This window comes from Juglans microcarpa x Juglans regia, chromosome 6D (genome assembly GCF_004785595.1).
Source record: "Juglans microcarpa x Juglans regia isolate MS1-56 chromosome 6D, Jm3101_v1.0, whole genome shotgun sequence".
NCBI classification, from domain to species: Eukaryota; Viridiplantae; Streptophyta; class Magnoliopsida; order Fagales; family Juglandaceae; genus Juglans; species Juglans microcarpa x Juglans regia.
Window position 1 is genome coordinate 24,926,839 of NC_054604.1, and position 22,497 is coordinate 24,949,335.

General features: G+C 34.2%; 2 protein-coding genes across 2 annotated transcripts; both read left to right on the plus strand.

Moving 5' to 3' along the window:
• Window positions 1-388: 388 nt before the first annotated feature.
• On the plus strand, window positions 389-5,852 carry LOC121235475 (28 kDa ribonucleoprotein, chloroplastic-like; the record flags this gene model as incomplete). The annotated part of the gene is made up of 4 exons (XM_041131826.1): window positions 389-838; window positions 975-1,073; window positions 3,139-3,429; window positions 5,421-5,852. Coding segments are annotated over 4 exons (948 nt in total), but the record flags the coding sequence as incomplete, so codon positions are not given.
• A 6,588-nt stretch (window positions 5,853-12,440) lies between these two features.
• LOC121234132 (E3 ubiquitin-protein ligase Os04g0590900-like) lies at window positions 12,441-14,321 on the plus strand. Its single transcript, XM_041129949.1, has 2 exons — window positions 12,441-12,778; window positions 12,857-14,321. The coding sequence occupies exon 2, from the start codon at window positions 13,036-13,038 to the stop codon at window positions 14,137-14,139; it is 1,104 nt and encodes a 367-aa protein (XP_040985883.1). The 5' UTR covers window positions 12,441-12,778; window positions 12,857-13,035; the 3' UTR covers window positions 14,140-14,321.
• Window positions 14,322-22,497: the final 8,176 nt, after the last annotated feature.

The window sequence follows — 22,497 nt, forward strand, 5'->3', positions numbered from 1 at the left end:
ATTATATATAAATTAAAAATAAAATTATTATAATATTTATCACTATTATATATAAATTAAAAATAAAATCATTATAATATTTATCAGTATTATATATAAAAATAAAATAAAATCACTACAATATTTATTAATATTATAAAATTACTATAATATTTATTACTAAAAATAAAATTATTATAATATTTATGAAACCCACACCTTTTCTAACTAACTATCTAAAAGTTAATAACTCAACATATTTCATATATTCAAATAATTTAAAATACTCTCAATGAAGCCCACAAATTCATTCTAATTTCTATTCATAATTATTCACAAATATTTTTAACACTTTTCAATATTCTCGCTACCCGTAGTGTAAAAATTGTAATTCTATCGTTTCTCTAAAAAAGAAAATAAGCAGAGACTCGAGGAAGCACCATTTTATCCATCTCGGATAAAGTCCTCCTTTTCCATCCCTCTACTTCGCGACAGAAAATCAATGGCGGCAATTGAAGCTGCACTTCCTATCTTCTCAGTCTGCTCTTCTTCTTTTAAACTCCCTTTTTCCTCTAACAAAGTACTCTGCAAAAAACTCCGTAATTTTACTCCTATCCCCATTCTTTTTCCCAATTATCCGCTTTCTCCTCTCCCACTCGTCGTCAACAAACCCTCAAGAAACAACCTCTGCTTTGAACTATGTTCTGCGCTGCAGGAAGTCGTGTTAGAAGAGGAAGCAGAGCAAGCCGAGGGATCCAACCCGAAGAGCAAGCTTTACCTGGTCAATCTTCCCTGGTCTCTCTCTGCTACGGACATCAAGAACCTCCTGGGCCAGTGCGGAACTGTAAAGGACATTGAGGTTCTAAAATCTTCTTTCATTTTAGTGTCACTTCGAATATCAAATGGGTTTGAATATTTTCTAGTTCGAACTTTTGGATTTTGATACAATGTAAATTTGATTAATGGGTTTTCATTCCACGTATTGGAAAGTGTAGATAATAAAGCAGAAAAATGGGAAGAGCAGAGGCTTTGCCTTCGTGACAATGGCGTCTGCTGAAGAAGCACAGGCTGTGATTGATAAGTTTAACTCTTATGTAAGTTGTTTTGGTATATATTCCATCTACCAATATATATGCATACACACATATATTTGTTCTGTTTGCTCTTTATTTTATAGTTGATATGTGTACTCTGTCATATATTTTGACATAAATTTAATTACTGCAGAAGCCTGTTCTTCTCCTCCTCCTCCTCCTTCTTCTTAAATAAGTAGTTGAACCTCATTAATAGTCAAAAAGATATTTTTTCAAGTGCACGGGGAGTATGCACGGTATACTCGTGATTAGGAAAGGAGAGTAATAAAAGTTCGGATAACTAGAAATGGAAAATCCTGAATTGGATCCCAAATTGACGAGGAAAAACAAAATTCTGCAGTCATACAATTTTTAAAAGTTTATAAAGAAAACATCCTTGACTTCTACAACCGTCTTCTCACAATCCACGAAAGTCCTGTCATTCCCCTTCCCTTCATATGCACCATATGACACTAAACGGGATCAGCTTCCATAAGAGAGAGCTATCAAACCTGCCTCTCCAACATGCCTAGAGGTCTAACACTCTACACCCTATCCCAATTGAGCTTGAATAACTCAAAAAATAGTGTTCTGCAAAGCACTGGGCACCTCTTAGGTGGTTGATTATCTTCCTGCTCCTCTTAGTCACGCGACACCAATTTACTATTCTAATTTGTCTCTGTTTGGACAGTCATGTGCCTTCCAGATAAACTCAACATCACACTGGTAAAAGCCATTCGAAAAAGTTAAATGATCTGCCTCTGAAGCTTTCTTTTCTTCGTTTTTTGATAGGTAAAGATTTTTTAGAATGCACAAAAGCACAACCCAAGTACATGGGGTAAAAAATTGAAACACTAGGGGAAGAAAAAGATACAAGAAAGTCATGTAGATTCTGCCCATTAGGCACAGTCCACATGAGAAGAGTATTAATAAAAAAATGTTAGGCTCCTCCAATATTCATCCGTGATCTTCAAACATTATGTTATTCATTTCCTTCCAAACGCACCGAGGCATGTAGGAACCCATCTTCCATACTCTTTTGATGCCTCTAAAGCTTTCTAAGCCAAAGAATACAAAAAAATCCAGATAAACTACCGTTAAATCCATATCATCACACCACACATCAGGCTATAACCAACCCCATTCACACCCATACATCCACGGCAACCTCCAATAACTCTCACTTTCTGAAGCATAACACCCTGACCACTTCCCTAACAAAACTTGATTAAAAAAGCTACGGTTCCTAACCCCCAAACTACCCTGGGAAACATAACCCCCAAATCTGAAATTTTAAATGATGTGTACGTGCCCTTAAATATGTGTTGATTGCTTTATTTTAATGTGGGTCCAATTCATCTGTTCAAATAAGTTTCTGTTTAGTAGTAACTCTGGGAATGTGATTTATATATTAAAAGGTTGTTCTTTTGGAACTATATTATCTAGTTTTTTCAGTTCAATTTTCTTGCATAACTAGCAATGAAAGGAAAATTAATTTCTCGAGAATGCTTACCTTGATAACTGAGAGAGAGAAGGGAGAGAGTCACATATCCCAAGTGCCACCACATTGGTGTAGCCACATGAATGCTACTTGGCTGCTACTTTTACTCTAGACAACATATTTTTCAGACCATTATCGTTTTGTTGTTTACTTATCTTTAATATTCCTCCATCTTTGTTGGTCGCTCATCTTTTCCTTCTAGTGCCTTTACTTGAATCAGATTGCACCCTTGACTGTAGTCTATCATCGTTGTTTCTCATGGCCATAAATGTACGTTTTATGCAGTCTGGAGGCTTAGTTTGAAATCAAGTGAGATAGTTCAAAGATTTTGCTACAGATGTGGCACATGTACAGATCAATTTGAACTCATCCAAACTGGTTGTTTCTTTGTAATTGGGGGAAATGAACTAAAATGAGTCACTCGATGGTTTAATCAAAATATTTTCTTTACATTATATATGCCAGTATCCAATATTTGTGGAGATATATGATCGCAAAGACTAAAAATGAGCTAATGACCATGTTTCCTTCTGATTTTACTTGCATATGGGAAAATCTCTGTTAACTCAAACTTTTATGGTGCAGGAAATATCGGGTCGGAAAATAAGGATAGAGTTGTCAAAGAGATTCAAGAAGCCTTCTCCTCCACGTCTTGAAGCTCCCGCTGCTGGAGAGACACGCCATAAAATTTATGTGTCAAATCTTGCATGGAAAGCAAGATCTACTCATCTTAGAGATTTGTTCTCTGAAAACTTCAAACCAGTTTCAGCCAGGGTTGTCTTTGATGCCCCTTTAGGGAGATCTGCCGGTTATGGCTTTGTCTCTTTCGCTACACAGGAGGAAGCAGAGGCTGCAATTTCCGCTTTGGATGGGAAGGTGAGAAAGAAAATGATTCGTGTTGTTGACTTTTTTACTTTGTTCTATAATCTTTCTCTACTTAAGTTTGGATGACATGTCCCTTTAGATTACCAGGTTGGATGGTTTGTGGTTGTTTCGGTTAATTGGGTAATATTAAATTATATCTACACAATAATTTCTGGTGTAACTTTATTTTAGTACTTTGTGTGTGTAGAAGTTCTCCATAGATTTATTCTTATATTCATTGGGCTTGGGATTTCTTTAGGTTAAGCCTCGCCATATATGAGGTTAAAAGCTCTTAGGTTGGTTGCTTTAACATAATATCAGAGCCCATTTTGGTTCTTTTTTAACTTTATGGGCCAGAATGGTTCTTTTTTGTTTTAGTTTTGTTATGCTATCAGGCTGTTTGTCCATGTTTCTCTTTAAATTGGGAAGATGTGAGAGGAGTCATTAAGGAATTCTCCATTTTATTTCTTGCTGTGGGTTTATGTTGAGTCTTTCCACCTCCAGGAAAGACTCAACATAAATGAATGATGTAAAAGTATAAATAAATTATTTTCTAATTTGTGTAATTCATGGAGGGAAAGAATGTATACATTCAAGTATTGTAGACAATGATCTAAGCCTTTGTGATCTGATCTGCATTCCATTTTTAATCAATAATTTCCTTTTTTGGCATTTTCTCTTTGTGGTGGTTTTGACTTTTGTGTATGTGTTTTTGGGATTTTTTTCTCTGGGGTGCCGATCCCCCCGCGCGCGCGCGGGGGGGGGGGGGGGGGGGGGGGGGGGGGGGGGGGGGGGGGGGGGGGCTTGTGTTATATGCTTCCAAAAAAGGCAGATTTCTTTAATAGTCATTTGCCAAAATTTCTTTTCCAGAATAAAAGTTTTTTCATTCTTGCTTTTAAATGTTGGAGGTTTTCAGTGACTAAGATTATGAAATTGGTTCATAGCCTCTGATGGAAACAATAACAATCAGAAAGTATGAAGGAGTGGCAAAAAATTGGAGCTTAGAGAGTTATGATTAGAACATCGGCAATAAGGGTTTATCAAAGGGAGTTTTGAGTTGATATCTGAAGGAACTTAGGGTTTACAAATTTAATGGCTGGTTTGTTCCAATTACTAATCTATGATCAGTTTTAACCATCATTGTTCTTGATTTGTGTGCTCATAGGAACTTGAATTGATCACTTCTTTCTGTTGGTGCCATAGGATTAATTTCTTCCTTTCTAGTCTTCTTGCTTCCATGTACCTGTTCTTCCTTTGCTTGGGAAAACAACACATTGAAAATTACATCCATATCTATGTATTTCCCTTATTTTTACAGGTACTGGGGATGAGGGTCCACAATTTTATTACTGATAACCTAGTAAATTACATACCTACCCTTGGCCTTGCTGGTTGCCATCTCCTTCTACAGAAAGAGTTACTGCTTACAGAGGGATATGGTAGATATTGTGCTTCTTAGTGATGTAGTTTAGCAAAAGAAATTGCATTTATACATAAAGTAATTGAGAAAATTGATAATTCGTGTTTGGGTCTACAGACTAATGGCTGGTTTGTAGAGGGTTTGAATTAACAATACATGCTTAGTCTTAACCATAATGGTGCTCGATTTGTGTGATTGTAGGAACTTGACTTAGTAGGGGCAATGGGTTTAGTATTATAGCTTTCCTGTTGGGTTTAGAAAAACCTAAGCCTGTTGACTGTGTCTAGTGGGAGGGAGGAGGGTCAACAATTGTGTCGTCCACATATCCATCCGTAGTGACTTAGAAAGACATGCACTTTGAGCTTTGCAAGTTCCTTTCTGCATCTATGAATCTTATTCTTCTGGCTTGAACTTATTCATTGAAGAACATCATTCCATCAGCGATGGAGTGAGGGAGGGACGGAGATTTTATTTGTCATCTGAGCATATGTTTATTTCCCCGCCGAATTATCATCCGAAGTTATCTTTGCAAATGAATCTGGAATCATACTAATACGTGAGTCCTTCATGACTCCTCTTGCAGGAACTGATGGGCAGACCACTTCGTCTGAAATTCAGTGAAAAGAATGTTAATGAAGCTGGAATTGAAAAGGAAGAAGACTTATCTGAGGGTCAACAGGAAGAGCTGTAGATCCATAGACATCCTTTCGTCATCTTTATGCTTGGGTTACTTGTTTAGAGTAACCTGGCTGAGCTCCAATATTTGGCTGTACTGCCCGTGAAAGTGATGGAAGGTCTTATCTTTGGTCTGTATATTTTCCGCCTTCATGATTCTTTTCTATTATAATTTTGAGTACTGTATAGTAACAGTTACCTTTTTCATCATTTTTTCCCACCCGTATCTTCTTGATCGTGTCAGTGTTCTAACATACAATTCCTGCTTTATTCCAGATTTATAGGTAGAAATTTATTTTTTCTACTATTATTGCTCAAAGAAAGCTCTTTTCTGGTGTTACATGTTGATATTATTCTCTGAGTACGTTTTTAGCAATGTTTGGTGTTATGAAGATTGTGAGATCGCTGTTAGACTTAAGTCATTATGTTTAATTCTCTTCATGTATGGATGGCAGCGTACCATCTTTTTTGGTCCGACAGCTTTATAGGTTTCATTTAATTGTGTTCTTTTTCCTCGTCCCGTCTCTATAGTTTGATGTTTTCTATTATATACATCCTGGGAGCTCTTTATTTCAATAGGATAATATTTGTACGTTTTACTAAATAAAATTTGCGGCATGCATTATTACAGGTTCTTCACTATACCAGAAGAATAAGACGTTTGAGATTAAACCAATTCCAATGTTTTGATCCATTTTTTGTTTATTATATTATTTACTTTCTTAATGGTTTTTTTACTTGTAAGTTACTTTAGGTATGCTTTCTCATATGCATATATGTGGTTTTTGGCTGTCTTGTAGATTGATTTCTTGTATGTTTGACTTATTCTCATGAGTCATGAGATTGTTCATTTGTTCTGTACTTTATTTTTTGTTGCCTCAAAATAAGATTGACTATTTCTTGGTATTTCTTTCTTCAATCTGATTACATTTAGTAGCACGAGTGGTGTTGTGGATTGAAATTCTTGTCATATCTTCTTTAAATTAACATCATAAGAACAAGACAACATAAGATGGTTAGTTTCTCAACAGATCAGTTTTCTTCGTTTGATGATGGTGAGATTATTTTTTATTTTATTGATAGATTCCCTATAAATCTTATCCAACTCTAAGGTTTAAAGTGGGAGAGGGACATAAGAAACGAGTCTTATAATTTTGATTATTATCCATATGAATTCAAACAAAATAAATTTTCAATTAATGTTGTGTAATATATTTCATATATCTTTTTATATTGGCACAAGTTGTTTGAGAACAAAGTTTCGACTAATCTCGGAGTTGCAAAGATTTTTGTTAAGGAGTTTCTTGCAAGTGCACGTTGGGTAATAGGCCTGTGCAAAATACCCGTTGGGCCGCACAACCTGCACAATCCAAATGAGTCGAACCCGCTAAAGTCGGGTTGAGTAAATGTCGGTTTCGACATCCATCCAATCCGACTAATATCAAACGGAACCCGACTCAAAATCTATTGTAGTGAAAAAGCGAAGCCCCTCTCTATTTTCTCGCTTCCGTTACTCTCTGCTGGGTCTGGATTGTGAGAAAAGTTAGGAATCAAGGTGTTGATCATGAGGCTGTTCTTGAGGTTGTTACTCCTCTCGTAGAGCTTGAACCCTTGTTGCTTCTTTTGTGCAGTCTTGATGGGAGGTATGCTATGGTTCTTGGAGTCAGATCTAGCACCTTTGAGCCGTCGTCCATGATGACAAAATGCGACCCTCGCCACAGCAAGCTGACAGATTCCTGCCAGATTGTAAACCAACGATCCACTCCTTTGGCCCTCTTAAAAAAATTCGGTGTATTATATACTTAAAATATTTGTTTTATATTTATTTTTGAGACTTTCATTCGCTTTTCTCCTCGGACTCAAGCTTTTTAAAGCTATGCATCGTAGTGGAGTGAAAAAGCAACAAATGATAACTGAGTACAAATTTCTGATTTTGGGCTGGAGAACTTTTTGGTATCTATTTGGGTTTTTGGGCTGTTTATTTTGTGTTATGAAGAATCAAGAATGGGATTGCTTCAGGTCGCACTTCTATTTCATCAGATCTTGTAAGTTTTTTTCTTTTTGGCATTTAGGAAATATTTTTATGTTTCCTGATTTATGTTGGTTTTATCTGTGTTTGTTTAGTGGGAAAATGGAGGAAAGCATGATGACAATGATGTTAAAATTGTATTATTTTTTTTCTTTTTCGTAATCTCAAAGAAGATGACTTCAAATCAATTGTTGAGTCGAGGAGGAAAGGCCGAATAATCCCAACATCTTGGAGGAGGAATGAGGAAGTTTGGGCAGAGTTTGCAGACAGAGATGACGGTTATGGCCCGACCCGAATCGATCGGGTCGGACCGGGTTGGGTTGGCGCCTTTTGATAAAAGTTTCGGGTCGGATCGGGTCCAAACTTGGCTTGGACACATCGGGTTGCAGGCCTATCGGGTAATTTAAGGTTTATGCATCAATCACCATTGAGTAATCCTAGGGGTACACAGGCCTACATTTATTTCTCTCACTATAAGCCTCAAGTTTTTTCATCCATCAAACTTTTTTTTTTCATTGTTAAGAAAATTATATATATTATATATGGTTTTTTTTAAGGCCATTGTAACGGTCACATATGATCTTCAGATTTGCCTCTTAAATGTTTATCCACTTCATCTGTTAGTATTAATAACCTTTTAAGTGGTTAGTTGGTGAATGATAGTTCTTGGCCACAATATGGTGACAATGTACTTGTAGTGAGGAAATGTATTCTAATACCGTATCATATGCTTGTTTGGACACACATATAATTCTAATTTTTCTATAAAATTTTCATAATTTCACTTTAAAACATCACCCAAACACAAAATACTTTTCAATTTTAAATTTTAAACTTTTTATCTAATCATTACCTAATCATTATTTAAACATAAAAATTAATACGATTTTTACAAAATTTCAAAACAAAAATAATATAAAAAATAATTTTTAAATTTTATAATATTTTTATTTCTCATTTCTCAAAAACCAATAAAATATATGCGCTATTCACAAAATTTTAAGATACTCAAGTGCCGAACTATGCCCTGTCATTTTATTTTATATACTGTTCCTGAAACTTTCTTGGCTATGTAAAGCATATGCGAGAGGAGAAGCATCTCTAACACCATCTACCAGTCCAACAAAAACTAGATCAAAGAAGGGAAAAAAAAAGTCTAGTCAAGCTGTTGATCACTGGTAAAAATGGTCTCAAAACTTTCATTAGCAAAAACACATTATCTGGACCACTGCCGCCCTTGGACCAGTGCCTTCATGTGTCCATTTTAGACTGTATTCGAGTTCATCCAAGTTCCAACTTTTGTAACCGGAAGGAAGTGATTACCACTGGCTTGTTTTCTCGTAATAAGGGTAATTAGTTTTAAAATGTATAAATTTCATTTAAAAAATAGTTGCATGTACAAATTATTTTTCCAGATCAAATTGGTAGGTTGGAGATGCAGTTGATATGAATAGGTGGTTGGGAGGGGTAATATTAGGGTTTTGTTTGTGGGCATTGAATGGAGCGGAGCTGTCACAAATTCATGGTCGGGAGGTATGACTGTTTAAATTGATATGAGCTGCTGTCATTTCGATATAAATTATTGATCGCCATTACTTTAGAAGGGCTGGTGTTTATGATATCTCTCTATCAGAAAATGTGGGGATATTATGTCTCCAGTGACATAATTTCTTGATGTTCAATTCGGACAAATAGGCAAACTGACAAACTAGCCTATTTAGGACACTCTTTGTTTCTTTTTTTAGTATTAATATATCTACCTATAATTTTAGTTATATTTTTATTTATAAGACTCTTTATTTTAACATTCTATTTTTTAATTTTAAATTTTATGATTTTTAATGTAACAATAACTGATATGTGAATAAATAAATTTTTTATAAGTTTTTTTTAAGTATATTTAATATTTTCATTTTTATTAATCCCTGGGTAAGGAGAAAATTACAGGAAATCTAGGAATTGGCCTAACTGGTGAGATTGTGTGCAGCAAAAATTGACATTTCTATAAACTTTATAAGCTGAGAAATCTAAGACACATAATCGACGAAGATGGGTGATGTATTAGGGATAGCATAATGCTAGTAAACATGTGTGGAAGGATGCCTGAGGCGTAAAGACAATGAATTTTCGCTAGTTACTAAAATCATTAGCTGGAAAATTTCAAAAGGTGGGGACAGACACCGATGCCTATTATAGGTATAATTCATTGATTTGTAAAAGCTAATTGAAATTTTAGTGATAATTACCTGTCCCCCTCTGGTGGGTATTGCATGTGATCTGGTTTTGTCAGGATTTTGTCTCCATGCCATTTTTCCTTTAGTCAGTTCACTAAAATAGGTGTATTTGATCTTGGGATATTCTTAAAAACGACTTCTTGTTTATGGAGTATCCAACTGCTCCCTAAATAATATAGCTGTGATTTACTTGTATTATTTTGTTCTATTCAGTTTTGTTCTTTACTGTTGTTTGTGGCGAAGAGCGACAGAACCTGAACATCAAGGTTTAAGCCTTCGAGTTTTTTGCTGTTGGATATTCCACATCACTCTGTTACAGCTGAGAAATAAACCTGCAAGGGGCAGCTCCGAAAGACTAAACCAACAAGCAAACAAACAAATATGTTTCATCTTAGCCACATATTTACCATAAACCTTCCTAATTGTTTTTATTTATTTTTATGTTCGGAAACTTCTCCAAGGCAATGCCGTTCAGATCCTGGTCTTGTACACTGCACCCTCAAAAGTTTTCCTATATAAAACTGATTAAATCGATAGCTTTTCTCCAGAGATATGACCCCAAAAGATTGTTTACACCTACGAAGTGTTAAACCTTAGACTTTGAATGGAGTGATACCCAAAATCAAGGCTGGCCAACACCTTGGGATTATGAACCTTCCTAATTGTAACACTAATCAATTTGGTGATTTCTTTTTCTTTTTTTGCAGAACATACATTTGAGAGATATGGTGAATATATCTACGATTTCTCTATTTTTTTTTTTTAAAGAGACGGCATATTTGTGAATGTTAGAATCCACAACTTCATCCTTCCCTTTGATACCAGTCAACTGATTGGTGTTTCCTTTTGATTGCAAATCCATATTTTCAGAAAAGAAAAAATATATCATAGTCACATTCTTCACCAAGAAAGTAATATGCCATTAAAGCCTTTGAAATACGTTTTTTTATTTGACTCTCTCTCTCTATATATGTGTATATATATATATAAATATATTGTATATTTTATAAATCAGATTCATTTTGAGTTGATTGGAATCTTATGCTTCTCTCAAAAGCAACTAGATATTCTTTGGTGTAGGGGAAATGTTAGCCAAGCAGTCATTGGCAAAAGCATATTAAAGGAAGAGAAAGAAAATGGGTTCACATTCTGATGTTCCCTGTCTTAGAAAATTGTCTGGGAGAATGGACCAAGTTTGAAGATTTAGGTGAGGTCCTTGTGGTAAGTCCTCCTTTAATCTGTAATCAATTGTTATAATGAAAGAAGTCATGTGTAGTATTGGCGTGTCTTTGGAGATTGAAAGCGTAAAAGTATTGAGGAATTGCTTTGTTAGAGAAAGTACCACTCTTATATTTGACAAAATTACTATCCTTAAAAGTTTTTTGCTACAGCCTCTCTGAAAAGAAAGCATTCTATTGGAGACTTGGGTTAGCAATATAATGACAGAACATTATGGTATTCGTGTAGGCTTGATATTAATATCTTCTTGTCTTAGCTTCGTTAAGTTCAGATGAAATGAGATGATATGAGATGTTTTAATAAAAATTAAATAAAATATTATTATAATTTTTTGTTTTGAATTTGAAAAAATTTAATTATTTATTATATTTTGTGAAAAAGTTTGAGAGAGTTATAATGATGTGATGAGATGAGATATGATGGTTTAATTTTGTGTAACTAAACCACCACTTTCATGAGATTAGATTCCTTGCTTTATGATTGAGTTTGGTTGCTGGCTTAATGTTAATTTGGAACCAACTATCAATGAAAGAAAAAAAAATAAAAATTTATCTGCAAATCTATTTCTTGACACACTCAATATATTATTGATGTAAATTAAGATATTTCACATCAACTAACATAAAAAAATTCGTATTTTGTCTTTTGTTTTTGTGATGGTAATAAATCTCATAATAAATAGTATATCTATACATTGAGTTGTAAATAATATAATTCTAAGGAAAAAAGAAGAAGACATAATTGCAAGGTAAAGTGGCCAACAAAACCTATGCTCCATCAAGCAAAATCTATTGGCCATAAACTGATCAGGCCAAGACAGTTGCAATTGGATGCATCGAGAAGACAATAGATCATTACATTTTCTTGAATAACAATGTCAAAAGTGTTGTCAATATATTCTTTCCAAATCTTTTGCAATTTTTTTTTCTCTCTCTCATAAATACGACATACTTTAGTTTTGCTTAGTATATGTATGAGAGAGAAGCTTTGCTGATAGAACATATACTCGAGGTTCCCAAAAAAAAAAAAGAAAAAAAGAGAGAAAAAAGAAACACTTATTTGGATAGACAGTTCAGATGAGATAAGATGAGATGAGATGTTTTGTTAAAAGTTAAATAAAATATTGTTAAATATAATTTTTTAATATAATTTTTATTTTAATATTAAAAAGTTTAATTATTTATTAAATTTTTATATAAAAATTTTGAGAATTTAGAGTAGTCTTCTTCACTCAGTTTGTATGGTACAAAGATGCAAGTCAATGTAAGCTTTCTACAGTTTATACGCGTAAAATATTTTTGAGATTCTCACTTTAACTGGCTTGAAAAATAAAAAAGAAAAAAAACAATTGATTTTGATTACTTTAATGACTCGCCCAACCGCCAACAACACCTTAGTCAACAAACCATTATCTCGAAAGCAGAGAGCCAAATGAAAGAAAAAGAGATCATGAACAAGAAAAAGAAAGAAAAAGAAAAAGAAAAAGAAGAAGAAGAAAAAGAAGACCTTCGAGCTCTCCCTAATGTTGCGGTCCTTGTTTTCTATCCAAGCCCCTCTGGCAACTTTTCCACCCTATCTTGTCTCTTCATAGAAACTTACATTGTAGGAGCTTTCTTTCCCTTTGCTTGTTATTCTTGCCTTCCCATCACTGCTAATCTACAAAATCAGCAGTGTTTTCTGTTGCGCTCATCTGCTTTATATCAATTATTGGGAAGAAATTCTCACGAACCAAACAGGAACTATCCAATCTAAACTCGTGTTCAGGTAATAGTTTGGTTATCCCATTTTCATTTCACAATTACAATACACGATTATTACTCACATTCCTTGCATGATTTCTAGAATTTGGGATTCCAGTCTGTAGTATGAAGGTCGTGTGCTACTGCTTTGAATGATTTCATTCCCCACCTCTTCAAATACCACTTTCTGTTCTCAAAATATTCATGATCTTAGCAGGAGGAAAGAGAAGCATGATGTTCTTAATAGCTTAAAACTCTCTAGTCTTTTTATTAAAATCAGTAATGGCGACTCTAGACAACCCAAAAACTTGGATACCATATATGGGCAGCAAAGACTGTTCTCAAGGCTTCTGTACTTTATACTGTCCACAGTGGTGCTACATCGTCTATCCTCCTCCACCTCCCTTTGAATTTCCAGATGGGAATTCTGGCCCAAATTTCTCTCCTCTTGTTATTGCAATCATTAGCATTTTGGCAAGTGCTTTCCTTCTTATAAGTTACTACACCATTATATCCAAGTACTGTGGCAATGGGGACTCGGCTAGAAGAGACGATCATGACTTGAGTGAAGAATCGGAAGACAATCAGAGCCATTCTCTCCATGAACCATGGCATGTTGTAACTGCTGGCTTGGATGAAGCTCTTATAAAGTCTATCACAGTATGCAAGTATAAGAATGGCGAAGGGTTGGTTGAAGGCACTGATTGCTCTGTTTGTCTCAGTGAGTTTGAAGAAGATGAGAGCATAAGGCTCTTACCAAAGTGTAGTCATGCTTTCCATCTCCCATGCATTGATACCTGGCTCAAATCCCACTCGAATTGCCCTTTATGCCGTGCTAATATAATATCTTTTGGCGGTACGCCGCTTCCTTTGCCTGCACCAGTGACCGACATACCTTCGAGTAATGAAACTTTGCCGGGAACCCAACAGGCAAATGAAAATGTAGCCCTTGCCCAAGACTTGGAAAGCTATGTTAGGGATGAAGAAATGGTGCATGGTGATACAGCTCCAAAGACCTCAGTACATGCTTTTAGTGATTTGGGCAACTCAGAAGAGAGAGAGACAATTATTGAGATTAGAGATGGAGGATATCAGCATGTTAGAAGATCGTTTTCCATGGATCTTTTGTGCCAAAGCCGTCCTTCCGTAGCTGATATATTGTGCATGGATGAAGATCATGAAGATGTTCAAGTAGTAGTGGAAGATTGCGTTGGTGATTCTAGCTCATCGAAGCAACTAGCAGCAGGAGTCGACGAGAAGTCTAGCAGTAAAAGCAGGGTCTTGCATATGGTAACGAGTCCTACTGCAATGAAGAGATCATTTTCAAGCGGAAGATTCTTTCTCACCAGGCATGGGAGGAGACGGCAAACGGTCATTCCTGTCTGAAAAATGGATTTAGTAAATGAATTTAGTAATATTCTTGATGAGATTACAAAATTTTTGTTTGAGGTTATGGAATATGATTATTGTCCTGTATAATGTTTAAGAGTGTGAGAATTAGTCTTCTTCGGAAATGCTTGATACTTTATGTTTTGTTGATCCCTTTATATTCTCAACAAGTTTTCTTCTCTATCTGGGTTCTTGGTGTAATGAAAATGAGTTGTGTTATGTATAATCACTTTTACGTATTCTTTGTGCACTCCACCGATGTGATTGGTCAAATAAATTATTTTATATTAAAAAAGTGACGCCACCAATCATATTAGTAAAGTGCACAAAAAGTACGCATAATTGACTGAACATAAAATTTTTGAGTGAGAATTAAATTAGACACAAATACCTTCAATATGTCACTTGGATTAATTTTGACTAAACTCTTGTCTATTGCCAAAGTTCCCATGTTTTTTTAAATGGTATGGCACGGCCACCCCCTGCCTCAAGTATGGGACAATGCGGTAGAACTAGGATGCGATCCCAAATGAGAGGTGTATATATATCCCTTGAATATTTTCGACTTTACTCTAATTTAACCTATTAAATTTAAACGAGTCAGGATATTTTAATCTAATTTATATTAGATTTTTTTACTATAATAAAAGTTGCCAGTCTTAAAGATCAAGTTGTATATCATGCGTCAATCTAAATCCATTCAGTTGAATCGTTTCAATTCTAACTCTATAATTTTGTTAAGAATATGATATAAATAATTAAATCTATATTTTTCATCATCTTAAAATTTTGGAATAAATAGTGATTTCACATAGTATCAAAACAAAGATTCTAAATTCAAATCTTGACTCTACACTCTAGGGGTGAAAACCGACGTCATTGGCGTGGTTTTTGGGTAAAATTGACACCGACCAACGACTGAAAAACTGGAGGAGCAATTGACCGTAACTGGTCGATGGGGAGGAGGAAACCGGTCGAGGCGGTTCTCGATCGGCGTCTATTCCACTAGTGACGTGATTCTACTGAGAGAGAGAGAGAGTTGTAGATGAGATCGAGAAATGAAAGAATGTTAGGGAAGAAGAAGACCCCATACCAAAACAACGCCGTTCCACAAAGTTTAAGTGGAATGGCGTCATTTCAGACATAATTTTTTTTTCTTACGTCTTTAATAAAACGACGCCGTTTGCTTTAATACCAAACGACGTTGTTTCTATTATCTATTGTATAGTTATAGATATAGAACGACGCCGTTCCATTTAAATTTAAGTGGAACGACGTCATTTTGATTAGTATATATTAAAAAAAATTAATTTTTATTATATCGGTCGGTTCAGCGGTCCGGCTCAGCGTCAAACCGGGACCGAACCGCTGAACGTCGATTCTTGTATTATTTCACCGCATGCTGACCGGTTCTCCATCAGTTCCTGCCAGTTCCTGACGAGGCCGGCTGGTTCACATTGGCAGCAGTCGGTTGCGTCGGTTTCTGTACAGCCCTACTATACTCTATCCTATTTATTAAATATTTTACGTGTTTAACTCATTTAATAAAAAAAAAATATGACTCACCCGTAAAAGAAAATATTAAGAAAATAATGTAAATAATTAAATCTATATTTTTCCATCAACTTAAACTTTTAACACAAATGTGAAATGATAGTTTCACAAAATTTCGTGTTCAATTACTATCCAATTCAATCATCTACAAAATATAAGCACTAGAGCAAGCCTTCCTAATAATTAGCCACCTGCATGTTGTATCTCGCTCACTGATCACTCAATGTCTGACATGGCCGTGACAGAACATAATTTCGGGATAATAAATGATAACCTTACTATCTCTTTACAATTTTTTTACAATTTTTTAATAAAATATTTTAACTTTAGATTATGATTTGATGTGTTTAAAATTTTAAAAATATATTATTTTGTTGAAGGTTGTATGAAAGATTGTAAGGAGGTGGTAAAGCTATCATTGCGATGGGTTATTCCAAACATCTGGCATGAAGGGGCCTAGGGGAAGAACCTCGAACGCATTCTTACGTGGCATGAATTATTGTGTCATGTACGCTGTCACTCTGCTGGGTCCACACAAGTTGGAGCTAGTGTAGATTTTAAATGTGATTGGTTGGCCTAAAATATAAATATATATATATATATATATATATGTATGTGTGTGTGGGAAAAATACTAGGGCTAAAATGTTATGACATAATTATTAACACCTTGTTTTATATGAAAAGAACGCTAATTTGAAATGATAGTGTCGTGCCGTGCATGCTTTGATTAGTATTAGGAGAGGGCTTTTAATGACAATATATGGGGAAGCCGAATGATGAAGTAAACAGTCTGCCTCCGCATTGACACCATCATCCATCAAAATATGATGGAAAATATTTTAGCTATAAAAATATTACATAAAAGTAAAATTATAAACTGATATAGCTTGATATTGTACATAAAAATATAAAGTTATTTTTATTATAAAATAGATTTAATGAATTTCATGATGCTATATCAGTTTGTGAATTTATTTTATGTAATCTCTTTGTGTCTATAGTAGTTATCATTAAATCACCACCCTAAGAAGCGTTGCCCTCCTCCTCCCACCACCGCCATTTTCACTCCCGTTTGATCAGGATTGTAATTTGAATTAAAAATTCTACTCATCATTTTCATACCACACATCACATATAATTTTTTTAAATTTTTTATCTTATCAAATGTGTAGTATATAGATGATGAGTAAAAAATTAAAATTAATTTAAGAATAAAAAAAAATATGGGTGTATTTTGTGTGGAAATGATGAGTAAAAAATAAAAAAATATGGGTGTATTTTATGTAGGAATGATGAGTAGTAAAACTCTAACTTAATTATATTGAATGGAATTTTTATAAAGACTGAGGTTACATTTGGATAGTAAAATGATCTTAAATGATTTGTAAATAATAATAATAATAAAGTATTAAATAGTACATAGCCTAATCTCATAGATACGAAGGCTTGCTTGCAAACAAGAATGCGTGAAAAAATGCTCTAAATATGGCCCACGTGATGACATTCACAATTGAAGGCTTTTTAATTTGACCCTTCTATCTCTCTATATATATATATATTAGTGGGGCCAACGTGAGAGGCACGTTTGCCCCGTTGAAAGAAATATATATATATATATATATATATATATATATATATGGATTTCTTCGAATGATAAATATTTCTAAAATAAAATAGATTAATCATATCTAGAGTTAGTTCACAAACAAACAGTCTGATGGGTCAACATGTAGACACTTTTAACTACTTTTAATGAACAACCAAATCATATACGTTGGGTGCCACATGCAATAAGAACATAATAGAAAACATCATAAAAAGGTAATTAAGTAGGTCACAGTTCATTTATTATTTAATGAAATAAAAGAGAATAGAATAATGATAGAGCGAAACACAAATATGTATGACAACCAATAGCTTTGATTGTTACATTGTTGATAATCAACACTTTTAAAAATATCACAGTTATCACCCGCACACAAGTTAATGAGAAAACCACTTATGTATTGGTAGGATAATAATCAAATCTATACTATTTTTGTCTTCCATAGGGCTATAAGTTTAATTATCATTATTACTATTTTAGATTTCTCAAAAAAATGACGAATAATATAATCTCTTCATACCTTAAAAGATGAAGGTAAAGTAGATGAAGAGCATAATAAATGAGAAATGTTAAAAAAAAAATTTAGAGGCCAGTTATAAATTGATTATCGGTTATCCTCTTAAACCAATCACTAATAGTCACTTTCTTAATTATTAAATAAAAAAATAATAAATAATAATAATAAATAGATGATAGGAGGCTAAGCCTATCATTATCTTTAACAAATGATTTGGTCATACAAACGTACCTGCATGTTTTGTTTTGCTGCCATGTGACAACAAATGTATTTTTTTTTTAAACGTGACAACAAATGCATGAACTAAAATTTCAGGTAACTAGATTATGGTTTTGTCCTTACATTTATGTTTTACTTTCCATGTGCACTTATGTCGGCCACTATTATATATTAAACGTTTACCCCTGATTCATTTTTATGTGCTTTGTTTCTTCCGCTGATGCCATCTTCCATTTGAGTATTATTACATTGTTATCCCTTATCGTGTGATGCCTAATCGACTTCTCCATCTATTTCGTAAAGTTCTATTCACATAGGGCTATAATGGAATGAAAGGTGTCAAACAAAATTTACTGTTATTGAAAACGAAACATACATGTATTGCGCATTTACCTAACACCATATTATTTTATGGGTTGATTTTGTCTAATTTCGTGGAACTAGGCTTTCCAATTTCTTCATAATTTGCATGGTCACTATTATTCTTGTAACAACATAATTGTAGGAGATCTTGATTTTGCTACATAAATATTTAAAACTCCAATGACGATACGAATTTCAAACTACCAAAAAGATGTCTTTGATGGAATCATACTATCATAATATAAGGATTTGTGGCGGAATATTGAATATCCTTCTTTAAACAATTAAATTCTTCTACTCATAATCCATATACCACAAATTTGATAAGAAAAAAATTTAAAAAAATAATAAAAGAAAAGGTAGTGTGTGGTATATGAGGTTTATGAATAGAATTTTTCATGTACAAATATCTGTCTATTTACGTGTAATAAATAGACAGATTGATAATTACTTTCTTTATCATATTTTTTTCTACGTCTAAACGATTGCATGCATCATAACAACAAATGAAGCGGTTTATAACCGGTCTAGATATTCAAAACAAAAAATATAGGAAGTAAAGACATGCTTCACTCTACTTGACATCTTGGGCCATTTTGGGTAAAGCCCAAACAAGAGTGGCATGAAAGTGTACACTGTTTAACTACGGGCCTATAATGACAATATCCAAACCTAAACTAAGCTAATTGAGATAGGCTATAAATCCTTCGTATTCTGCAGTGTGATAACCAAGTCCAATTTGAGATGATAAAGTTTCAGATAGTCACTGAAACTCTGTACACATATTTGTTTCGATTAATTTTTAATTTTCTTTATATTTTTAATTTAATAGTTAAATAAGTATAATTTTATTATTTTATTATTTTTAAAATTTTTTAAAGGGGTTTAAAAAATATTTTTAAAAACAACTTATAATTTTTAAAAAATATTTATTATAATTTTATAATATATATCTCTCCTGCTTGAAACTTTCAGTTTATATTCGAATTTGAAGGAACCTGATCCCAATGACAACATAACTGCAGCACTTGTTTTAAAGTACATCAAAAGAAAAGCCAATTTAAAATGATAGTGCTGTGTACGCTTCGAAAAGCAATCTGTTGCAGACTATGGAATATTTTTAACTAGAGGATGCTATTTAGGACTGTTCATCCATCCCAACTCGGGCCGAACTGAATACTTCCGGTCCGACCCAAAATCAAGCAGTTCCGACCGTTTATTTCTAGCCGAGTTTTCGAAACCAAAGTTCCAACTTGAATTTAAATCCAAACATGATCGGATTTTCCGACCCTTTTTTCTATGAGAAAAAAAAGGGACCCACAAATTTCTGACGAATTTTACTCAATCACGTGTTAATTAGCACCGCAAACGAAAAAAGCTCAAAAAATACGTGTAAGATGTACAGCTCACACCCCATTAATTAAATAATTAAAATATTAAAATTTTTGCATTTAAGTCAGATTGAGTCAATAAAAAGGAAAAGAAAAACATAGTCTATTTCTTAGGAAGAAAAATCTCAGAAACTATCAGAGAGAGATTATTCTTTCCTGTCCAGTTTGCACGATTGGATCGGTGAGAGTTTTACCAAAGCAAGCGATCCATTTTCTGAATTTTCTCTTTCGCTTCATATTTCTCATTTGTTTGCTTATTTTTTTAACAAATTCTTAAAGATATTCTATATATGCAGAAATTCCAAGATGACAGATAATGTCTACCTTAACTACCCGATCTAATAATTCTAATAATTTTTATTAAGTCTAAATTATATTTAAATAATAAATTGAGATGAAATAAGTTGAAATAAAAGTTAAAAATTGAATAAAATATTGTTAAAATATTATTTTTTAATATTATTATTATTTTAAAATTTGAAAAAGTTGAATTGTTTATTATATTTTGTATAAAAATTTAAGAAATTTATAATGATCAAATGAGATGAGTTGAGATTAACTCTCAATCCAAACGGGGCCTAATGAGCTATATTGAATAAGCTCACGAGGGATAAATTATTGATGTTGATTTGGAGTTTTAATTAAGCTAAAAAACTAAGTTAAATCTCATTTATTATTTATTGAATGAGTTAGACTCATTTCAGAATTTAAAGATCGACCATTAAATATTTATTTAAATTTAAAATTATCACTGATTGAAGTTGTAACATCCCGTATTTTAGTGTATTTTTAATTGAATGATTATTTTTATTAATTTAAAAATTGATTCTCTTGTTTTAAATTTATCTTATTTTTAGTTGGTTTATTTTTATGATTTTTAACTTATGAAAAATAATTTGATATGTTTCCTTAATATTAATTATTGTTATGCATTTAAATTTCTCTTTATTTTAAATTAATTTATTGTTGGATTTAATTATTTTATTTTCATTTTATCACTACGTTTAAATTATTTTACTTAACTTGCTATTTTGAAATTATTTTCGTTAGATAATTTTTGTGACCCAAGTTGTGAAGATTGAACCACATTTCTTTTCCTTACTTTTTCTTTCTCTTTTCTTTCTTCTCTTCTCTTTTTCTTCCTTTTTTTCCCCGCCTCCCAGCCGTGCGAACCCCCTCCCCTCTCTCCCCGTGCGTTTTTCTTCTTCCTCCAGCCTGTACTACCGTGCGCCGTCGTAACGGACACCGCCCATCTCCTTCCCTTCCCCACTGGTCGGCGACCTCATCCCTCCATTTCCAGCCTCTCCTATGCCGCCATCTGTCCCTACGCACGGCTTAAAGCCGCAGCCTTCTCTTCACTCTAGCGCTGCCGTCGCGCCACCTCCAGCCACCATATTTTCATCACATCATCCTCAACCTCTTAACAACCTAATGCACCCATTATCAGCCCCGATCTACCACCGGTGAAGCACATTAATCTCATTTTTCGATTTGTGCATTTTGGCCTCCAAACACCTCCCATGCCGCCACGCACGGCCAACCACCACCACCATTAGCTTCACCGACATCCTTAAGCCATTCCCTAGTAATCTCGGGTCTTGGTTTGTCCCTATTCAAAAGTGAGTTTTTGAGACCCACGGTCCAGTGCAATTTGCACTGTTCTGTTATTGTGCCTCCACTTCATGCACCTCCGTGATCCTTCGAAAATTATAATAAAGCGTTGTAAGTATTTTCTCAAATAAATTTCGTAATTTAAATGTATTTTTGCACTAATTTATTTTACTATGAACTGGTTGGTTATGTCAAACTGAGTCCGAGGAGTAAAAGGGTCGGATGGATTGGAAGATAGAGTTGTTTATGTGTTTTGGACTGTGTTGTGAATTATTGGATGTTGGATATTGAGACGTTTCATGTACATTGCATATTTGCACGCATGATCATGTTTGTAAATGAAACTGGGTTTTAGTGTAATTGCTTTCATGTTTATGTGTTTATTGAAAACTAAATTTTCATGTGATAGATGATTTTTAGGTCATGCGTATCACGACCCCAAGCCGAGATGTGGCATTATCTCGGTGGAACTCCTTTGGTTATTCGGGAGCAGAATATACTGAGTGACGTCCCCTGGGTTGTCGATGGGCGACAACGGAATCAGACGGAATGGTAACGCTCTCGTACCGACTCCGTGGTCCCTCTGCTGGCAGGGGCTAAAGGATGCTTGGCCACGAATGCGCTGGGGGCGGAATTGGGCATCGCTAGTTACGAAGTCACACGCACGGTCGTTACCCGTGGTGTGGCAAAGGGAGTCAGGGTGTGCTGATGGTCCCTAGGGAAGATCATGGTACATACGATAAAATTGGTTAATGGGCCATTTTCTAGAAAAATGGCGAGTTCTTTGATAAATGGATTATTGGGCTATTTTCTGGAAAAATAGCGTGTGTTGGATAAAAGGATTTTGTGTCGGTCATTTTCTGGCAAAATGACGAATTATTAGTTTTGAGCCAAATGAGATTTTGGTGTGCGTTGGTAAATGTTCATTTTTGGGGAAATGTTTTGAGAATAATGCATACTTCATCATATGCATGCATTAATGCATTTTTATTCTCGAGGTTTGTTTGGATTATACTTACCTGCGGTACCATTTATGGTAACACAGATTTCGATGCAGATGAAACTGAGGGTGAGCCTGAGGATTCGGCTCTG